This window comes from Salmo salar, chromosome ssa26 (assembly GCF_905237065.1).
Source record: "Salmo salar chromosome ssa26, Ssal_v3.1, whole genome shotgun sequence".
Lineage (NCBI taxonomy): Eukaryota > Metazoa > Chordata > Actinopteri > Salmoniformes > Salmonidae > Salmo > Salmo salar.
In genome coordinates, this window is record NC_059467.1 from 27,232,769 (window position 1) to 27,250,189 (window position 17,421).

Here is a 17,421-nt window from a genome sequence, read left to right on the forward strand (position 1 = left end):
CTATTCCCAGTTGCTGATGAAAGAGAATAGTAATTTAAAGATGGCGGAGTGCATGGCAGCACGTTTGACCGCGCAAGAGGAGCAAATAGAGCTCCTCACTCGGGAATTTAGCCTCCTACGAGACGGGCTAAATGGTGGATCAGAGGTCGCCAGCATTCTCGCCAGTTCTCCGGAGCTGGAGAGTTTACGGAGCGAGAATGAGAAGCTCAAATTTCGTCTCGTGCACCTCCGCCGGGGTCTCCAGGAAGAGCTCGCCCTAGAGGGACAGGGCAAGAGGGGCACAAACAAAGGCCAGGAGAAGACAGGGAAAAAACAACAACAACAACAACCAAAGAACCGCAATTATGATAATAATAAGGTAGCTAGCTAACCACCTTAGTGCATGTCAATTGTGTGGTTGCATGTGGCCTGTAGCTTGCTGTCCTAGTCCAACCAGTAGTTGCCTAGGGAGCCTATAGTGGTTACTAGATAGTGCAGATCGGGAGTAGGCGGAGACATTATCCAGCATCTGTCAGATAATAATACGGTCGTCACTAGCTTCCATGGCCACAAAGTCATGATTATGTCTAAACCCCGACCATTTATACAATGTATCTAATTAAAAACGACCACCCCCTCATCACTGTCAAACGCTCCCTAAAACACTAATGCGAGCAGGCCTTTCTAATCGACCTGGCCCGGGTATCCCGGAAGGATATTGACCTCATCCCGTCAGTAGAGGATGCCTGGTCGTTCTTTAAAAGTAACTTCCTCGCCATCTTAAATAAGCATGCCCCTTTCAAAAAAATGTAGAACTAAAATGTGGCTCCGTTGGTAGAGCATGGTGTTTGCAACGCCAGGGTTGTGGGTTCGATTCCCACGGGGGACCAGTACGGAAGAAGAAGAAAAAAATGTATGAAATGTATGCATTCACTACAGTAAGTCGCTCTGGATAAGAGCGTCTGCTAAATGACTAAAATGTAAATGTAAGAACAGATATAGCCCTTGGTTCACTCCAGACCTGACTGCCCTCGACCAGCACAAAAACATCCTGTGGCAGACTGCACTAGCATCGAATAGTCCCCGCGATATGCAACTGTTCAGGGAAGTCAGGAAAGCAAAGGCCAGCTTTTTCAAACAGAAATTTGCATCCTGTAGCTCTAACTCCAAAAAGTTTTGGGACACTGTAAAGTCCATGGAGAATAAGAGCACCTCCTCCCAGCTGCCCAGTGCACTGAGGCTAGGAAACACTGTCACCACCGATAAATCCACGATAATCGAGAATTTCAATGAGCATTTCTCAACGGCTGGCCATGCTTTCCTCCTGGCTACCCAACCCCGGCCAACAGCTCCGCACCCCCCGCGGCTACTTGCCCAAGCCTCCCCAGCTTCTCCTTCACCCAAATCCAGATCGCAGATGTTCTGAAAGAGCTGCAAAACCTGGACCCGTACAAATCAGCTGGGCTAGATAATCTGGACCTTCTCTTTCTAAAATTATCCACCGCCATTGTTGCAACCCCTATTACCAGTCTGTTTAACCTCTCTTTCGTATCGTCCGAGATCCCTAAAGATTGGAAAGCTGCCATCTCCCTCTTCAAAGGGGGTGACACTCTAGACCCAAACTGTTATAGACCTATATCCATCCTGTCCTGCCTTTCTAAAGTCTTCGAAAGCCAAGTTAATGAACAGATCACTGACCATTTAGAATCCCACCGTACCTTCTCCGCTGTGCAATCCGGTTTCTGAGCTGGTCACGGGTGCACCTCAGCCACGCTCAAGGTACTAAACAATATCAAAACCGCCATCGATAAAAGACAGTACTGTGCAGCCGTCTTCATCGACCTGGCAAAGGCTTTTGACTCTGTCAATCACCGTATTCTTATCGGCAGACTCAACAGCCTTGGTTTCTCAAATGACTGCCTTGCCTGGTTTACCAACTACTTCTCAGATAGAGTTCAGTGTGTCAAATTGGAGGGCTTGTTGTCCGGACCTCTGGCAGTCTCTATGGGGGAACCACAGGGTTCAATTCTCGGGCCGACTCTTTTCTCTATATATCAACGATGTCGCTCTTGCTGCGGGTGATTCCTTGATCCACCTCTACGCAGACGACACCATTCTGTATACATCTGGCTCTTCTTTGGACCTTGTGTTAACAAACCTCCAAACGAGCTTCTATGCCATAAAACACTACTTCTGTGGCCTCCAACTGCTCTTAAACGCTAGTAAAACTAAATGCATGCTCTTCAACCGGTCGCTGCCCGCACCCGCCCGCCCGACTAGCATCACTACTCTGGACGGTTCTGACTTTGAATACGTGGACAACTAAAAATACCTAGGTGTCTGGTTAGACTGTAAACTCTCCTTCCAGACTCATATTAAGCATCTCCAATCCAAAATGAAATCTAGAATCGGCTTCCTATTTCGCAACAAAGCCTCCTTCACTCAGGCTGCCAAGCATACCCTCGTAAAACTGACTATCCTACCGATCCTAGACTTTGGCAAACACTCTACTCAGCAAACTGGATGCAGTCTATCACAGTGTCATCCGTTTTGTCACCAAAGCCCCATATACCACCCACCACTGCGACCTGTATGCTCTCGTCGGCTGGCCCTCACTACATATTCATCGCCAGACCCACTGGCTCCAGGTCACCTATAAGTCTTTGCTAGGTTAAGCTCTGCCTTATCTCAGCTCACTGGTCACCATAACAACACCTACCTATAGCACGTGCTCCAGCAGGTACATCTCACTGATCATCCCCAAAGCCAACACCTCCTTTGGCCGCCTTTTCTTCCAGTTCTCTGCTGCCAATGACTGGAACGAATTGAAAAAATCTCTGAAGTTGGAGACATATCTCCCTCACTAACTTTAAGCATCTGCTGTCAGAGCAGCTTACCGATCGCTGCAGCTGTACACAGCCCATCTATAAATAGCCCATCCAACTACCTACCTCATCCCCATATTGTTTTTATGTACTTTTTTTGCTCTTTTGCACACCAGTATTTCTACTTGCACATCATCATCTGCACATCTATCACTCCAGTGTTCATTTGCTACATTTTAATTGCTTCGCTACTGTGGCCTATTTATTGCCTTACCTCCTTACTCCATTTGCACACACTGTATATAGATTTTTTTCTATTGTGTTATTGACTGTACTTTTGTTTATCCCATGTGTAACTCTGTTTTTTTGTCTCACTGCTTTGCTTTATCTTGGCCAAGTCGCAGTTGTAAATGAGAACTTGTTCTCAACTGGCCTACCTGGTTAAATTAAGGTGAAATAAAACATTTGATTTTAGACCTAACCATGCAGCCAACCTTTTGCCTAACCCTCCCCTGCCCCTGGTCTCGAAATAGGTTGACAGCTCGGTGTGTAGTCCACTGAACATGCTTATGGAACATTATATATATATATATATATATATATATATATATATATATATATATATATATTATAAGATAACCGTTATTTATTGTGCTTTACACTAAGTGGAATGTCAATAACAATATTTGCATGTTTTTGTTCACCTATAAACCAAACCTTTGAATTTACACCTCTGTGCAGGCAGCAACTCATGAGACCAAACCTGTTGTTGATAAGGAGAAGCCAGAGAACAAGAAGAAGAAGGCACAGGGAGGGGGTGGTGGCAGAGAGGTAATGATTAGGAACATTACCTCCCAAAGGTCCAATATCCCATACATCTATTCTAGAAGTCCCATGCATGCAATCAAGCGCTCCTTCAAAGTTGTGCAATATCCTTACCAATACCCAAATAATTCCCCCAGTTTCTTTCCCTAAGTTCCTATAAATCACCATGTTACTCTTTCCAGCTGAAACCGTGGCCTGGCTACATCTCGGAGCGCATGCAGCTGTATGAGGAGCTGAAAAAGGAGAGCGATGCCCTGCTGGCCAGGAGAGCTGCAGACAGCCAGCCCATCACTGTGGAGCTGCCAGATGGACGCAGGATGGAGGGTCAGGCCTGGGTCACTACCCCCTACCAGCTGGCCTGTGGCATCAGGTGAGGGGTCTGGAGCTTGTCTTGGACCATAATATCCCTGTCCCATATATTTTTGTGCTGTGCAGTCAACTCCAATGGCCATTGTCATGGCAAAAACATTCATCGAAGTTGGCAGCATAGACAAATCTGGGACCAGGTTAGGAGGATCATGATGTTACTGGGAGACATCAGTTGCACCCCTCTGTCTTTGCCATTGTTTGTATCAACACATGAGCACTTTGTGGTGATGGTGGTATATGGTATTTCTCTCAGTCAGGGCTTGGCTGACAATGCAGTGATTTCCCGGGTGAACGGGGACCTGTGGGACCTGGATAGACCTCTGGAGAAGAGCTGCTCACTGGAGATCCTGCGCTTTGACAATGATGATGCCCAAGCTGTGAGTATAATGTGCCCTCTGGGCTATCATACTCTCTAATCTCTATAGTCTTTGTTCTTGGAGGTAGTAACAGAGATGTTTCCGCTCCTTGTTTCAGGTGTACTGGCACTCCAGTGCCCACATCCTTGGTGAGGCCATGGAGCGTTTCTATGGAGGCTGTCTGTGTTATGGACCACCCATTGAGAATGGCTTCTACTATGACATGTTCCTCGATGGACCCCAGTAAGCATCTATCATTGTTAAGAAAAAACAGGCTTCCAGTCTCCTTTATAAAGTAATGAGCAGAAATGATACAGAGCTGGTGTGGTGAGTAGCCTATGACAGGTGTGTTGTTACTGAGGGTTCTGTTTGACCTGTGTCCTGTCCTGGCCAGGGGTGTGTCGAGTACAGAGTTTGACTACCTGGAGGCGCTGTGCAAGTCTGTGGTGAAGGAGAAACAGCCCTTCGAGAGGCTGGAGGTCAGCAGGGAGACCCTACTGAAGATGTTCAAGGTGAGAGGAGAGGATCTCTCCACCCTCTGGTGAAAGATTGTAGCTCGATTATATGTTTTATAGATGTTTCTTTTTCATTGGGGTTGTGAGTAGATCGGCAGCAATTCGTATTTATTTTTTCCCCAATCTGTTTTCCTACATATTTTCAGTACAACAAATTCAAGTGTCGCATTCTGAATGAGAAAGTCACCACACCCACTACAACAGTCTACAGGTAAGCAGCTCTTGATGTTTAGTTGTAAATCACAGAATATTATTTGGTGTACAGCAACTATTCAGAAGACTGGTTTAACATGTTGGTGAATTTGAAGAACAGAAATAGGACTGCACTCCAGTAAATGAACTTAAATTGACATTTTTATCGCTGCACAAACGTTTCGGGTATGAGCCCTTCAGCGTGCAAGGCAATAGCAATCATTGTCACACCAACAAGACCACATAGGTGGGCATAATTATAAATTCAGCCATTATTGGCCCAATCAAGAGATCCCAGCAGAGGGAGCTTTGGGCGAACCGTGACGATCAAATATAGATCTATAGACACACAATACAAATACATGATGTCATTACCTAAATATTTGGCATATTTATAACCTACTACAAAAAAAACAAGAAAAAGCCTCATTAAGGCCTGCTGGGGCAAGAGTGGCCTAGCGGTCTATCCAATATGTGTCTCATTGGGGAGGTAATTGATCCCTATCTCCTCCCCTATGTGGCGCTTTCACCAATTCAGTGCCCATATAACGTAAGGCACTTAGGTCATGATTATGGCTGTTGAAATTTCTGGCAACAAGTAATTATTTTTCCATCATGGTTTCGAATGGAGCTCTTATGCTCACATATCCTTGTCTTAAGTTCATGTTTGGTCTTCCCCACAACATTAAAGTTACAGGAACAAACTTAAGTAGATATACAACATATTTTGTGTTACATGTTATTCTACCTCAAACCTTTATCCTCCCTCTCGAATGGGGATGGATAAGAGAGTTCCCTCTGATCATGGCATAACAGTGGACAGTTGTGACAAGGAAACTGCCATCGGGAATGATGAAATGCAATGCTTTTTTTATTAGGCAAATCTGACCGTACTAAACAATCCATTTACATTTGAGTGTCTCTTATAGCAAGAACTCGGGAGGGATTCAAACGCTTTGCCAAAGCTGGGGTCACTGTGTAATATGTGCCAATGTCTATTAACCACTTCCTTAATCGACCTTGAAATGGGACTGAAGGGGAACACAAAAGCTAAGAGGGAGGAGAGGGATTCCTTTGACGTGGTTGCAATAATGCATTCCACTCAGCTTGTCTTACTCTCTTAAGGGAACTGTCCAATAATTCTTCTTTATACCCTCTTGTTTTGAATCATTCACATAAATCTTTGGAATGTACATCAAATTCTAAATCGAAGGATTGCGAAGGATTAGGCTTTCATATATTATGGTAAACTATTTTTTTATGAATTTGAAGACCCTCACTGGTCCATGCCCTGCTAAAATGAGTAATCTACTGTTTTAGATGTGGGCCTCTGATTGACCTGTGTCGTGGGCCCCATGTAAGACACACAGGAAAGATTAAAGCCTTGAAGATCTACAAGGTATGTGACGTGACGCACACACAGACTGCAATATCCAATCATTTCTTAAGCTGAAAAACAGTGTCACAATATCTCCTCTCCGCTCCACTCCTTTCCTGTAATATCGACAGAACTCTTCTACGTACTGGGAGGGCCGTTCAGACATGGAGACCCTGCAGCGTATCTACGGCATCTCCTTCCCAGACTCCAAGATGCTGAAGGAGTGGGAATGCTTTCAGGAAGAGGCTAGGAACAGAGACCATCGGAAGATTGGAAAGGTCAGTCCTCACTGTGGGGTGGTCACTTTGGGAGTTGACCGAGGAAGACTATTTAGTTGGTTTTGGTTTCTTAACACAGCCATTGAAAGAGACCCTCAATTAATATAATGATATATGTTCATATATACTGAACAAAAATATAAATGCAACATGTAACAATTTCAAAGTTTTTGTTGAATTACATTTCATATAAGGAAATCGGTCAATTGAAATAAATGAATTATGCCCTAATCTATGGATTTCACATGACTGGGCAGGGGCGCAGCCATGGGTGGGCCTGGGAGGGCAGAGGTCCACGCACTGGGGAGCCAGGCCCAGTGCGTGAACCTTTTTTTTTCCCCCACAAAAGGGCTTCATTACAGACATACTTTTTGGGGATCTTTTATTTCAACTCATGAAACATGGGACCAGCACTTCACATGTTGCGTTTTATATTTTTGTTCCGTGTATTTTAGCAGTCACTTTTATCCAAAGTGAGTTACAGAACTGCCAGCATTGAAAGTGACAAATCACTCTAATTTACTCTGTATTTTACAAATGGACCTGAAGGCGCCAGCAAGCTTCAGTTCGCCTGGTGGCTAGACCTTCGCTTGGAAAACGAGAAAAAAGTGGAAATAAACTCAGCAAAAAAAGAAACGTCCTCTCACTGTCAACTACGTTTATTTTCAGCAAACTTAACATGTGTAAATATTTGTAGGAACATAACAAGATTCAACAACTGAGACATAACCTGAACACGTTCCACAGACATGTGACTAACAGAAATGGAATAATGTGTCCCTGAACAAAGGGGGGGTCAAAATCAAAAGTAACAGTCAGTATCTGGTGTGGCCACCAGCTGCATTAAGTACTGCAGTGCATCTCCTCCTCATGGACTGCACCAGATTTGCCAGTTCTTGCTGTGAGATGTTACCCCACTCTTCCACCAAGGCACCTGCAAGTTCCCGGACATTTCTGGGGGGAATGGCCCTAGCCCTCACCCTCTGATCCAACAGGTCCCAGACGTGCTCAATGGGATTGAGATCCGGGCTCTTCACTGGCCATGGCAGAACACTGACCTTCCTGTCTTGCAGGAAATCACGCACAGAACGAGCAGTATGGCTGGTGGCATTGTCATGCTGGAGGGTCATGTCAGGATGAGCCTACAGGAAGGGTACCACATGAGGGAGGAGGATGTCTTCCCTGTAACGCACAGCGTTGAGATTGCCTGCAATGACAACAAGCTCAGTCCGATGATGCTGTGACACACCGCCCCAGACCATGACGGACCCTCCACCTCCAAATCGATCCCGCTACAGAGTAAAGGCCTCGTTGTAACGCTCATTCCTTCGACGATTAAGGCGAATCCGACCATCACCCCTGGTGAGACAAAACCGCGACTCCTCAGTGGAGAGCACTTTTTGCCAGTCCTGTCGGGTCCAGCGGCGGTGGGTTTGTGCCCATAGGCGACGTTGTTAGGCGTCTCACAGTACGCACATTGCAATTTATTTCCCTGGCCACATTTGCAGTCCTCATGCCTCCTTCCAGCATGCCTAAGGCATGTTCACGCAGATAAGCAGGGACCCTGGGCATTTTTCTTTTGGTGTTTTTCAGAGTCCATAGAAAGGCCTCTTTAGTGTCCTAAGTTTTCATAACTGTGACCTTAATTGCCTACCGTCTGTAAGCTGTTAGTGTCTTAATGACCGTTACACAGGTGCATGTTCATTAATTGGTTATGTTTCATTGAACAAGCATAGGAAACAGTGTTTAAAACCTTTACAATGAACATCTGTGAAGTTATTTGAATTTTTACGAATTATCTTTGAAAAACAGGGTCCTGAAAAAGAGACGTTTCTTTTTTTGTTGAGTTTAGTACGGTTTGGCCATTTTGAGACTCCATGGCCAGTATACACTTCCTCAAAATAGAAAACTCTAGAAATCTGTAATTAATTTTTACGTTTTTTGCTGAGGAGTTCTTAGTCGTGCAATTTTACATCTAACTTAGATGCTTGGTGCAGTAGTTCCAATGAAAAAATGTGCATGAAAATGAGTCGTCTCTAGTTGAATGACAAAGAATTTATTGAAGAATCCCTTAAATTGACCACTCATGGACGAAGGGGCATATACTTCGGCTTCCGAAGTTCGGCTGGCCTCAACAACAAAAAATGTGCCCAAACAGCCGGGAAAAAACCCTTACCGAAGTCCAAAACGAAGAAAACATGATAATGTCTTCATAATATATGCATGAACTTTCGACTACGAAGTATGCGGACGCTTTAAGCACTGCATGCTTACTGTTGTTGCTTGGTTGTTCCTGTGTGTCTAACTGCATGATGTATCAGTGAGTCATACTATGTGAGCTCCAGCTGGTCCTCAGACAGGCTTGATCTATCCTCCCTGCGGGAGACACAGATGGCAGCAACCCCACGGCCTGGCCACAAGTGATTACAACACAACACTGATCTTTATATTAAACCATGGACTCGCTGCTGCTTTTATTTTCATTTTTGTTATCCAGGGGGACAAAGTCTAAAGTAATTTTTAAACATGTTACTCCTATGATGGTGTGATTCTTTTCATTTAGAAGTTGAAGGTTTAGAAGTAGAGGACATGTCTGTGGGTGTCGTTCATGGACAGATTTGCTGTCGTTTGATTTAACTTGTTCCCCACAGAGAGGAGGAGCTGCCTCACTATCTGTAACTGTCAATCTGTGAAGTCTTTAAGCTTCCCCTCTGTTTGTCTCTACTGTACAACAGGAACAGGAACTGTTTTTTTTCCATGACCTGAGCCCTGGCAGCTGCTTCTTCCTCCCGCGTGGAGCCTACCTGTACAACACACTCACTGACTTCATCAGGGTAAGACGAGACCAACCAGCCTCAACCACCTTCACCTGATCACATCCAAAAGGCAGAGAAGCAATCTGTCCATCTTCTGCCAAGATACAACAATACCCACCTGTAGAATTCCCAATTACAGCATGTTCATGGACTACTTTGGTGCTTTATAACCATAGTAACTGAAAGGATGCTGAAGTTAAGTACCACTCAGTCTTGCTGTGATCTGGTGAATGTACTTTGCAGGAGGAATACTGTAGAAGAGGTTTCCAGGAGGTGGCCTCTCCTAACATCTATAACAGTAAGCTGTGGGAGACTTCTGGCCACTGGCAGCACTACAGCGACAACATGTTCTCCTTCCCAGTGGAGCAGGACGTTTTTGCACTGAAGCCCATGAACTGTCCTGGACACTGGTAGGTACATTGGTTTGTTATTGGGCCGATTTCCCGGACTAAAAACCAACTCCGTGGCCTTGTAGTTAGTGTCCATCACTCTGAGGTTGGGAGTTTAATCCCCGCCTGAGTTATACCAAAAGTGGTAAAACTGGGACCCAATGTGTCTGCTTGGAACTCAGCATTAGGAGATAGATTGGGGGTAAGGCCCTGCAATAGACTAGCGTCCTCTACAGGGGGTGCACTTCTACATCAAGCTGCCTCACGCTGCAGAAACAGCAGATGCAAGGCTACTTGATTACTTACTAGACTAAAAACCATGCTCAATGGAGAATAGCCACTGAAATAACTTTACTCCAAGACCAGGCTTAACCTTTGTCTGGGAAACTGGCCCTCCCTATATGTTATTGGTTAATATGAAGGTATGATGGCTTATAAGGAAGGTACTTTCAAAGCATTTATGTAACCTTAACTACTCCCATTGCTTCAAATGCATATCTTCTCATCCATCACCCTCTTTTTCCGTCCACCTTCTCCTGGATCCTCCCGTTCTCTTCCTCAGTCTGATGTTCAGCCACAGACCTCGGTCATGGAGGGAGCTGCCTCTGAGACTGGCTGATTTCGGGGTGCTCCATAGGAATGAGCTGTCAGGGACACTGACCGGCCTTACAAGGGTGCGCCGCTTCCAACAGGATGACGCTCACATCTTCTGCACCATGGAACAGGTACAGTTGAAGTCGGAGGTTTACATACACCTTAGCCAAATACATTTAAACTCAGTTTTTCACAATTCCTGACATTTAATACTAGTAAAAATTCCCTGTCTTAGGTCAGTTAGGATCACAACTTTATTTTAAGAACGTGAAATGTCAGAATAATAGGAGAGAGAATTATTTATTTCAGCTTTTATTTCTTTCATCACATTCCCAGTGGGTCAGAAGTTTACATACACTCAATTAGTATTTGGTAGCATTGCCTTTAAATAGTTTAACTTGGGTCAAATGTTTCGGGTAGCCTTCCACAAGCTTCCCACAATAAATTGGGAAGATTTTGGCTCATTCCTCCTGACAGAGCTGGTGTAACTGAGTCAGGTTTGTAGGCCTCCTTGCTCGTACACGCTTTTTCAGTTCTGCCCACGACTTTTCTATAGGATTGAGGTCAGGGCTTTATGATGGCCACTCCCAATATCTTGACTTTGTTGTCCTTAAGCCATTTTGCCACAACTTTGGAAGTATGCATGGGGTCATTGTCCATTTGGAAGACCCATTTGCGATCAAGCTGTAACTTCCTGACTGATGTCTTGAGAGGTTGCTTATATATATACATCATTTTCCTCCCTCATGATACAATCTATTTTGTGAAGTGGCTTTTTTTTTGTGGCTTCTTCCTTGCTGAGTGGCCTTTCAGGTTATGTCGATATAGGACTTCTTTTACTGTGGATATAGATACTTTTGTACCTGTTTCCTCCAGCATCTTCCCAAGGTCCTTTGCTGTTGTTCTGGGATTGATTTGCACTTTTCTCACCAAAGTACGTTCATCTCTAGGAGACAGAATGCGCCCTTCCTGAGCGGTATGGCGGCTGCGTGGTCCCATGGTGTTTATACTTGCGTACTATTGTACAGATGAATGTGGTACCTTCAGGCATTTGGAAATTGCTCCCAAGGATGAACCAGACTTGTGGAGGTCTACAATTGTTTTTCTGAGGTCTTGGCTGATTTCTTTTGATTTTCCCATGATGTCAAGCAAAGAGGCACTGAGTTTGAAGGTAGGCCTTAAAATGCATCCACAGGTACACCTCCAATTGACTCAAATTATGTCAATTAGCCTATCAGAAGCTTCTAAAGCCATGACATAATTTTCTGGAATTTTCCAAGCTCTTTAAAGGCACAGTCAACTTAGTGTATGTAAACTTCTGACCTACTGGAATTGTGATACGGTGAATAATCTGTCTGTAAACAGTAGTTGGAAAAATTACGTGTCATGCACAAAGTAGATGTCCTAACCGACTTGCCAAAACTATAGTTAGTCAACAAGAAATTTGTGGAGTGGTTGAAAAATGAGTTTTAATAACTCCAACCTAAGTGTATATAAACTTCCGACTTCAACTGTAGGTGACCAGACCAGCTATGACTATTGAAGAGGAACATCTTATTAAAGTAGCTAGGTACCAGGGTTGGGGTCAACTTCAAATCAGGAAGTAAATGGACATTTCTGTTCCAATTTTCCTCATTTCTTTATGAAATGGAATTGACCCCAACCCTGCTGGGTACTTAACCTCCTCGCCATTCAGATGACCCTCTGTATTCCCTTTCTCTCTCTTGCAGATTGAGTCTGAGATGAAGGGCTGTCTGGACTTCCTCCGCTGTGTCTATGACGTCTTTGGCTTCTCTTTCCAGCTGCACCTTTCAACCCGTCCAGAGAAGTACCTAGGAGATATCGCTATCTGGAACCAGGCTGAGAAGGTAGAATTAAACATGCGTGTCCATGAAATATTCCTGAAATGTCGCATAAAGAAACATAATTTAAAGAAAGAATGACCCAGGATGTATTTTGAAATGTATGTTCATTGATTCCCTCTGTTTAAAAGCAACTGGAGAACAGCCTGAATGAGTTTGGGGAACCATGGAAACTAAACCCCGGAGACGGTGCTTTCTATGGACCCAAGGTTTGTATTACAGCAGCTGATATTTCCTTGCTCTATATTTTCTTCACCCCTTCAATTAAATAAGGTCTAGAATTCTCAGGAAATCTATTTAATTAAAGGTTTGTACTTATTATAGCCATGGATATTTCCCTGATAGATATTGCATTTCCCCTTCAATTAAATAAGGTCTAAAACTCTCAGGAAGGAAAACCATGTAATACTTTTGTTGTGCCATTTCAGATTGACATTAAGATCAAAGATGCTATTGGCCGATATCATCAATGTGCAACCATTCAGCTGGACTTCCAGCTTCCCATCCGCTTTAACCTGACCTTTGTGGGGTGAGTGGGTCACCTAATCAAACTAGTCGCGATACAATGCTGAGTCTGTATCCTGTTATAGGAAGCAAGATTAGTCATTAATCCCTCCTTCAGTATGAGTTCTCACCTGAACACTTTGTACTAGAAAGTGGACTTAAAAGTCCTTTAAATAATTGGATTTAAAGTTGGATTTTTAATGAGGTAGAAAACATTATGAAGCTCTATAAACAACTGTATAAATTATATTCAAAAAGGTTAAAAAAAAGTTGTTTTATCTCGATGAGACTAACCTCATCGAGATAAAAATGTTTGAACCTTTTTGAACATAATTTATAGTTGTTTATAGAGCTAAAGGTAGAATAAATAATGGTTAAATACGTAGTTGTCATTGAGCATGACGTGGTGCTGTGACTGATATTGATGTTGAATCCTGTGACATGCAGGAAGGACGGGGATGACAAAGCGAGGCCAGTCATCATCCACCGGGCCATTCTGGGCTCTGTGGAGAGGATGATAGCCATCCTCACTGAGAACTACGCTGGGAAATGGTGAGTAGCAAAATTAATTTGTTGTGTTACATAAGATGCAATCATAGACTGGAAAATCAGTCATGTATAAAGATGTTTTTTCTGCTCTTAAATGTCTTAATTATGTCTGTGTGTGTGTGTGTATATATAGTGTTTTGATTTGCTACGTATCCAGCCATATTGTGTTTCTTCTCCAGGCCCCTCTGGCTGTCCCCACGTCAGGTGATGTTTGTGCCTGTCAACCCTACCTGTGAAGAATATGCCAAGAGGGTAACCCTAGCCTTCTATTTCTCAAACTTGTCTTCCTTTCATATTTCTACAGTTTATGATCAGGGCCGGATTAAGAAATCATAGGCCCTCCCCCCTTCCCGGCACACCATTTTCCGTAAACAAATCTGTGTACCAAGATCCAAATTCAATGGGTGGTAAATTTACTGTTGACGAAAAAGCCATAATAACATTTGTCATGTGGCATAGGCTACAGTTGAGCAGAGGCATTTTTAGGATTTCCACACATAGTGAATTTGTTTTTAACAGGGTCCGAAAAAAATATCTGCCTTTTACATGACAGAAGACATAAGCTGAATATTTTTAAATACCACACAAATGACCAAAATGAGTGGCTACTCTGATTGACAAACTGAGATCAATCTGGTCTTGAATTCAAACAAACAATAACCCAGGCCAATGAAGCGACACACAGATTGTACAATATTAGGAGGAAATATATATACATATACAGTATATATAATAGGCTACAGTCGACTACTAACTAAAATGTCCAGCGGCACAGTGACTCAACTAATGAAGATTAAACCATAAACTACTCACGGTGATAGGCTATTGCCACGACGAGCACATCGGCTATCTCAAGATAAGCTACTTTTAAAAATATTGGTGCTGTTCGCTAAAAATTAGGAGTTGTTGAGAACAATTTCTTTCTATTGGTTCTACAGACAGATTAGTTTTCAATTTTCAGCAGTAGGCAAACTGTACGTTTTTCCTGCAATTGTATTTTGAAATTTGCAAAAGGCAAACCGACAACTGCAACCAACCATAGAATATAATCCATTGATGGCAGTTCCCATTAGTCAGGACTGGCATCCATTTCCTAGCGTACCCATGAGTTTAACAGTCAAATTGCCAGGGTAAGAGGTTACAAACCCCTTCTATGGATTATATGTCTATGGCCACAATGCGAAAAACTGTATATTTGGTGCGCATGCTGCCCAAACTGCAGCCTTCCTGACTGTAGGCACACCGGTAAATGCCAAAATAAAGGAAACACTTGAGTAAATGAGAGATACATAGTATATGTTATGGTGTGGGGTGCAGTTTCTTGGCATGGTTTAGGTCCACTTGTTAAATCTATGCCAAGGCGCATTGTAGCTGTTCTGTCAGCTTGTGGTGGCCCAACACACTTTTTAGTCACTTTATGTTGGTGTTTCCTTGATTTTGGCAGATACCTGTATGTACATGTGATAAAAATAAACCCAGTTATTTTATTAACTATTGATCCTCTATGGCAAAATTATGCTCTGTGGTGTATTTTTAAACATTGAGAGGGGCTCCTGTGGTTGGATACAAAAATTACGTACACTGAACAAAAATATAAACTCAACTATTTAAAAGATTTTACTGAATAACAGATCATATGAAGTAAGGAAATCAGTCAATTCAAATGAATTCATTAGGCCACAATCTGTGGATTTCACATGACTGGGTATACATATATACATCTGTGGGTCACAGATAGCTTAAAAAAAAAAAAAAAAAAAAGGGGCGTAGATCAGAACCACCATTTGCCTCATCCAGTGCGACACATCTCCTTCGCATAATCAGGCTGTTGATTGTGGCCTGTGGAATGTTGTCCCAATCCTCTCCAATGGATGTGTGAAGTTGCTGGATATTGGCAGGAACTGGAACACACTGTTGTACATGTCGATCCAGAGCATCCCAAACATGCTCAACGGGGGAGTATGCAGGCCATGGAAGGCCTTTTATTGTCCCAGCACAAGGTGCACCTGCGTAATGATCATGCTGTTTGATCAGCTTCTGTCAGGTGGATCAATTATCTTGGCAAAGGAGAAATGCTCACTAACAGGGACGTAACAAATTTGTGCACAAAATTTGAGAGAAATATGCTTTTTGTGTGTATGGAAAACTTCTTTGATCTTTTATTTCAGCTCATGAAACACAGGACCAACACTTTATATGTTGCGTTTATATTTTTGTTCAGTGTAATATTATTTCTTTTTTTGTCTCTTACGGGCTTGGGCCCAGCCCCTGACTCACACAATTGACCAGTCACATTTATTTATGCAGTTACCCAATAAAGGCAGGGTCCCCCAGTTACCCACATGGGCCCCTTACCAACTCTCCTCCCCCATCTGATGATTAGCAGAGCGGCAGCAGCATCAGGCTGTCAACACTCATTGAGAGCGGGTCCTATTGTGGCATAAAAAATGTTGTTGATATACTACATGTATAATATGTATTGTATTTTTGTTTTTTTGTTAAAAAAAATATATATATATATTTGCCTCCTCTTGGGCCCCCCATGGGCCTGCTGCACATTCATCATTCCGTTCATAATGATATTAACATATGTCTGTTGGCAGTTCCATTCATTTTTTATGAATTTGTATTTACTGAGTGGTTATTCTGTCCTTCAGATGTGTAAACAGTTTGTGGAGGCCGGATTCATGGCAGATGCTGATCTCGACTCCAGTTGCCTCCTAAACAAGAAGATCCGCAATGCCCAGTTAGCCCAGTACAACTTCATCCTGGGTAAGAAGGATTATTATAGTAGATTTTTATTTATTTTTTTAGCCATTCATATATTCATGACTTTACCACCTCAATGTTTGCTAGTATCGAATTTTCTCAGCTGCCAAAAACATGATTGTACTCATCACTACGGAAATATTGTTGTTGAAAATGTGAATGTGTTAGGGCAGCTGTGTTTGCTGGGATTTGGCAGTGTGGGGACTGTGAGCTGCTTTGTGCTTTGTGTCTTGGCAGTGGTTGGTGAGAAAGAGAAGCTGACTAACAGCGTGAACGTACGTACAAGGGACAACAAGGTTCATGGAGAGCTGTCTGTCTCTGAGGTGCTGGCTCGCCTGACCCTGTTGAAAGAGTCACGCTGCCGGAACGCTGAGGAGGAGTTCTGAGGAGAGATAGGGTGACCATATGGTTCCCAGAAGACAATGTTTTATGCCAGATAGTTTTCTCTGTCACAATAAAAGAACAAAAGGGACATTTTATGTGAACGCAAGAGGTCTGTGTGGAAAGGATAGACATGGAAAGGGGTAGATTAAATGTATTGACATGTTTGAAAAAATATAATTTTCTAATCAACTGACAGACCCTTTCTGTATTTGGAGTAGTTGAATATGTATGTTTCTTTGATTTATCTAATCAATTTGAAAGAATTGTGTCAGGAAGTGAGAAACAATATTGGTGGTGATGTATTTGGTACAGTTGTGCAGGGTTTCTTCAAACTAGGCCCTAGGGCCCCCCCCCCCCATTCACATTTTGGTTTTTGCCCAAGCACCACAGCTGATTCAAATAATCAAAGCTTTTTGATAAGTTGGTTATTTGAATCAGCTGTGTAGTGCTAAGGAAAAAAACAAAATGTGCACCCATGGGGGGCCCCAGCACCGAGTTTGGGAAACCCTGCAGTAGTGTATGAAAGACCATGCAAGAACAGTTTTTTACACTAATCTGAAGGATAGAATGTGGATGAAGGAAGATGTCATGAGAATATTATTTATTGGGTTGAGGTTAAGCCAAATAAAACACTTTTGGGAAATATTAAATAAAATCATGAAGTAGCTCTGTCCTCTTGTTGGATTGTATCTTGGAATAAAATATTGCCTCAACGTTTTCCCTCCCCTTTTGTCTTATTTTTCATTGGAGATGCAAGTAACTTTTATCATTTTTCATCTGACAAAAAATCTACTTTGACCCTCTTGAGGTCTCTGCTCTTAAATAATCTTGACGTCA

The 17,421-nt window shown here is 43.0% G+C and overlaps 1 protein-coding gene across 1 annotated transcript; it reads left to right on the forward strand.

Annotated features, from left to right (window-relative positions):
• Positions 1–5: 5 nt before the first annotated feature.
• Positions 6–17,301, forward strand: tars3 (threonyl-tRNA synthetase 3). Its single transcript, XM_014176058.2, has 19 exons — positions 6–358; positions 3,546–3,635; positions 3,812–3,999; positions 4,252–4,375; positions 4,473–4,597; positions 4,749–4,866; positions 5,016–5,080; positions 6,382–6,460; positions 6,571–6,717; positions 9,453–9,551; positions 9,777–9,943; positions 10,485–10,647; positions 12,247–12,384; positions 12,510–12,587; positions 12,807–12,907; positions 13,330–13,434; positions 13,611–13,683; positions 16,089–16,203; positions 16,438–17,301. Exons 1-19 carry the CDS (start codon positions 17–19, stop codon positions 16,584–16,586), a joined length of 2,466 nt encoding a protein of 821 aa, XP_014031533.1. The 5' UTR covers positions 6–16; the 3' UTR covers positions 16,587–17,301.
• Positions 17,302–17,421: the final 120 nt, after the last annotated feature.

What these genes read in the sequence shown, in the direction of transcription:
- tars3 (XM_014176058.2), top strand. Translation starts at nt 17, where the DNA reads ATGAAAGAGAATAGTAATTTAAAGATGGCGGAGTGCATGGCAGCACGT. An exon ending in GCAATTATGATAATAATAAG is followed by an intron (nt 359 to 3,545) that starts GTAGCTAGCTAA and finishes ACCTCTGTGCAG; the next exon opens with GCAGCAACTCATGAGACCAA. An exon ending in ACCATCGGAAGATTGGAAAG is followed by an intron (nt 6,718 to 9,452) that starts GTCAGTCCTCAC and finishes ACTGTACAACAG; the next exon opens with GAACAGGAACTGTTTTTTTT.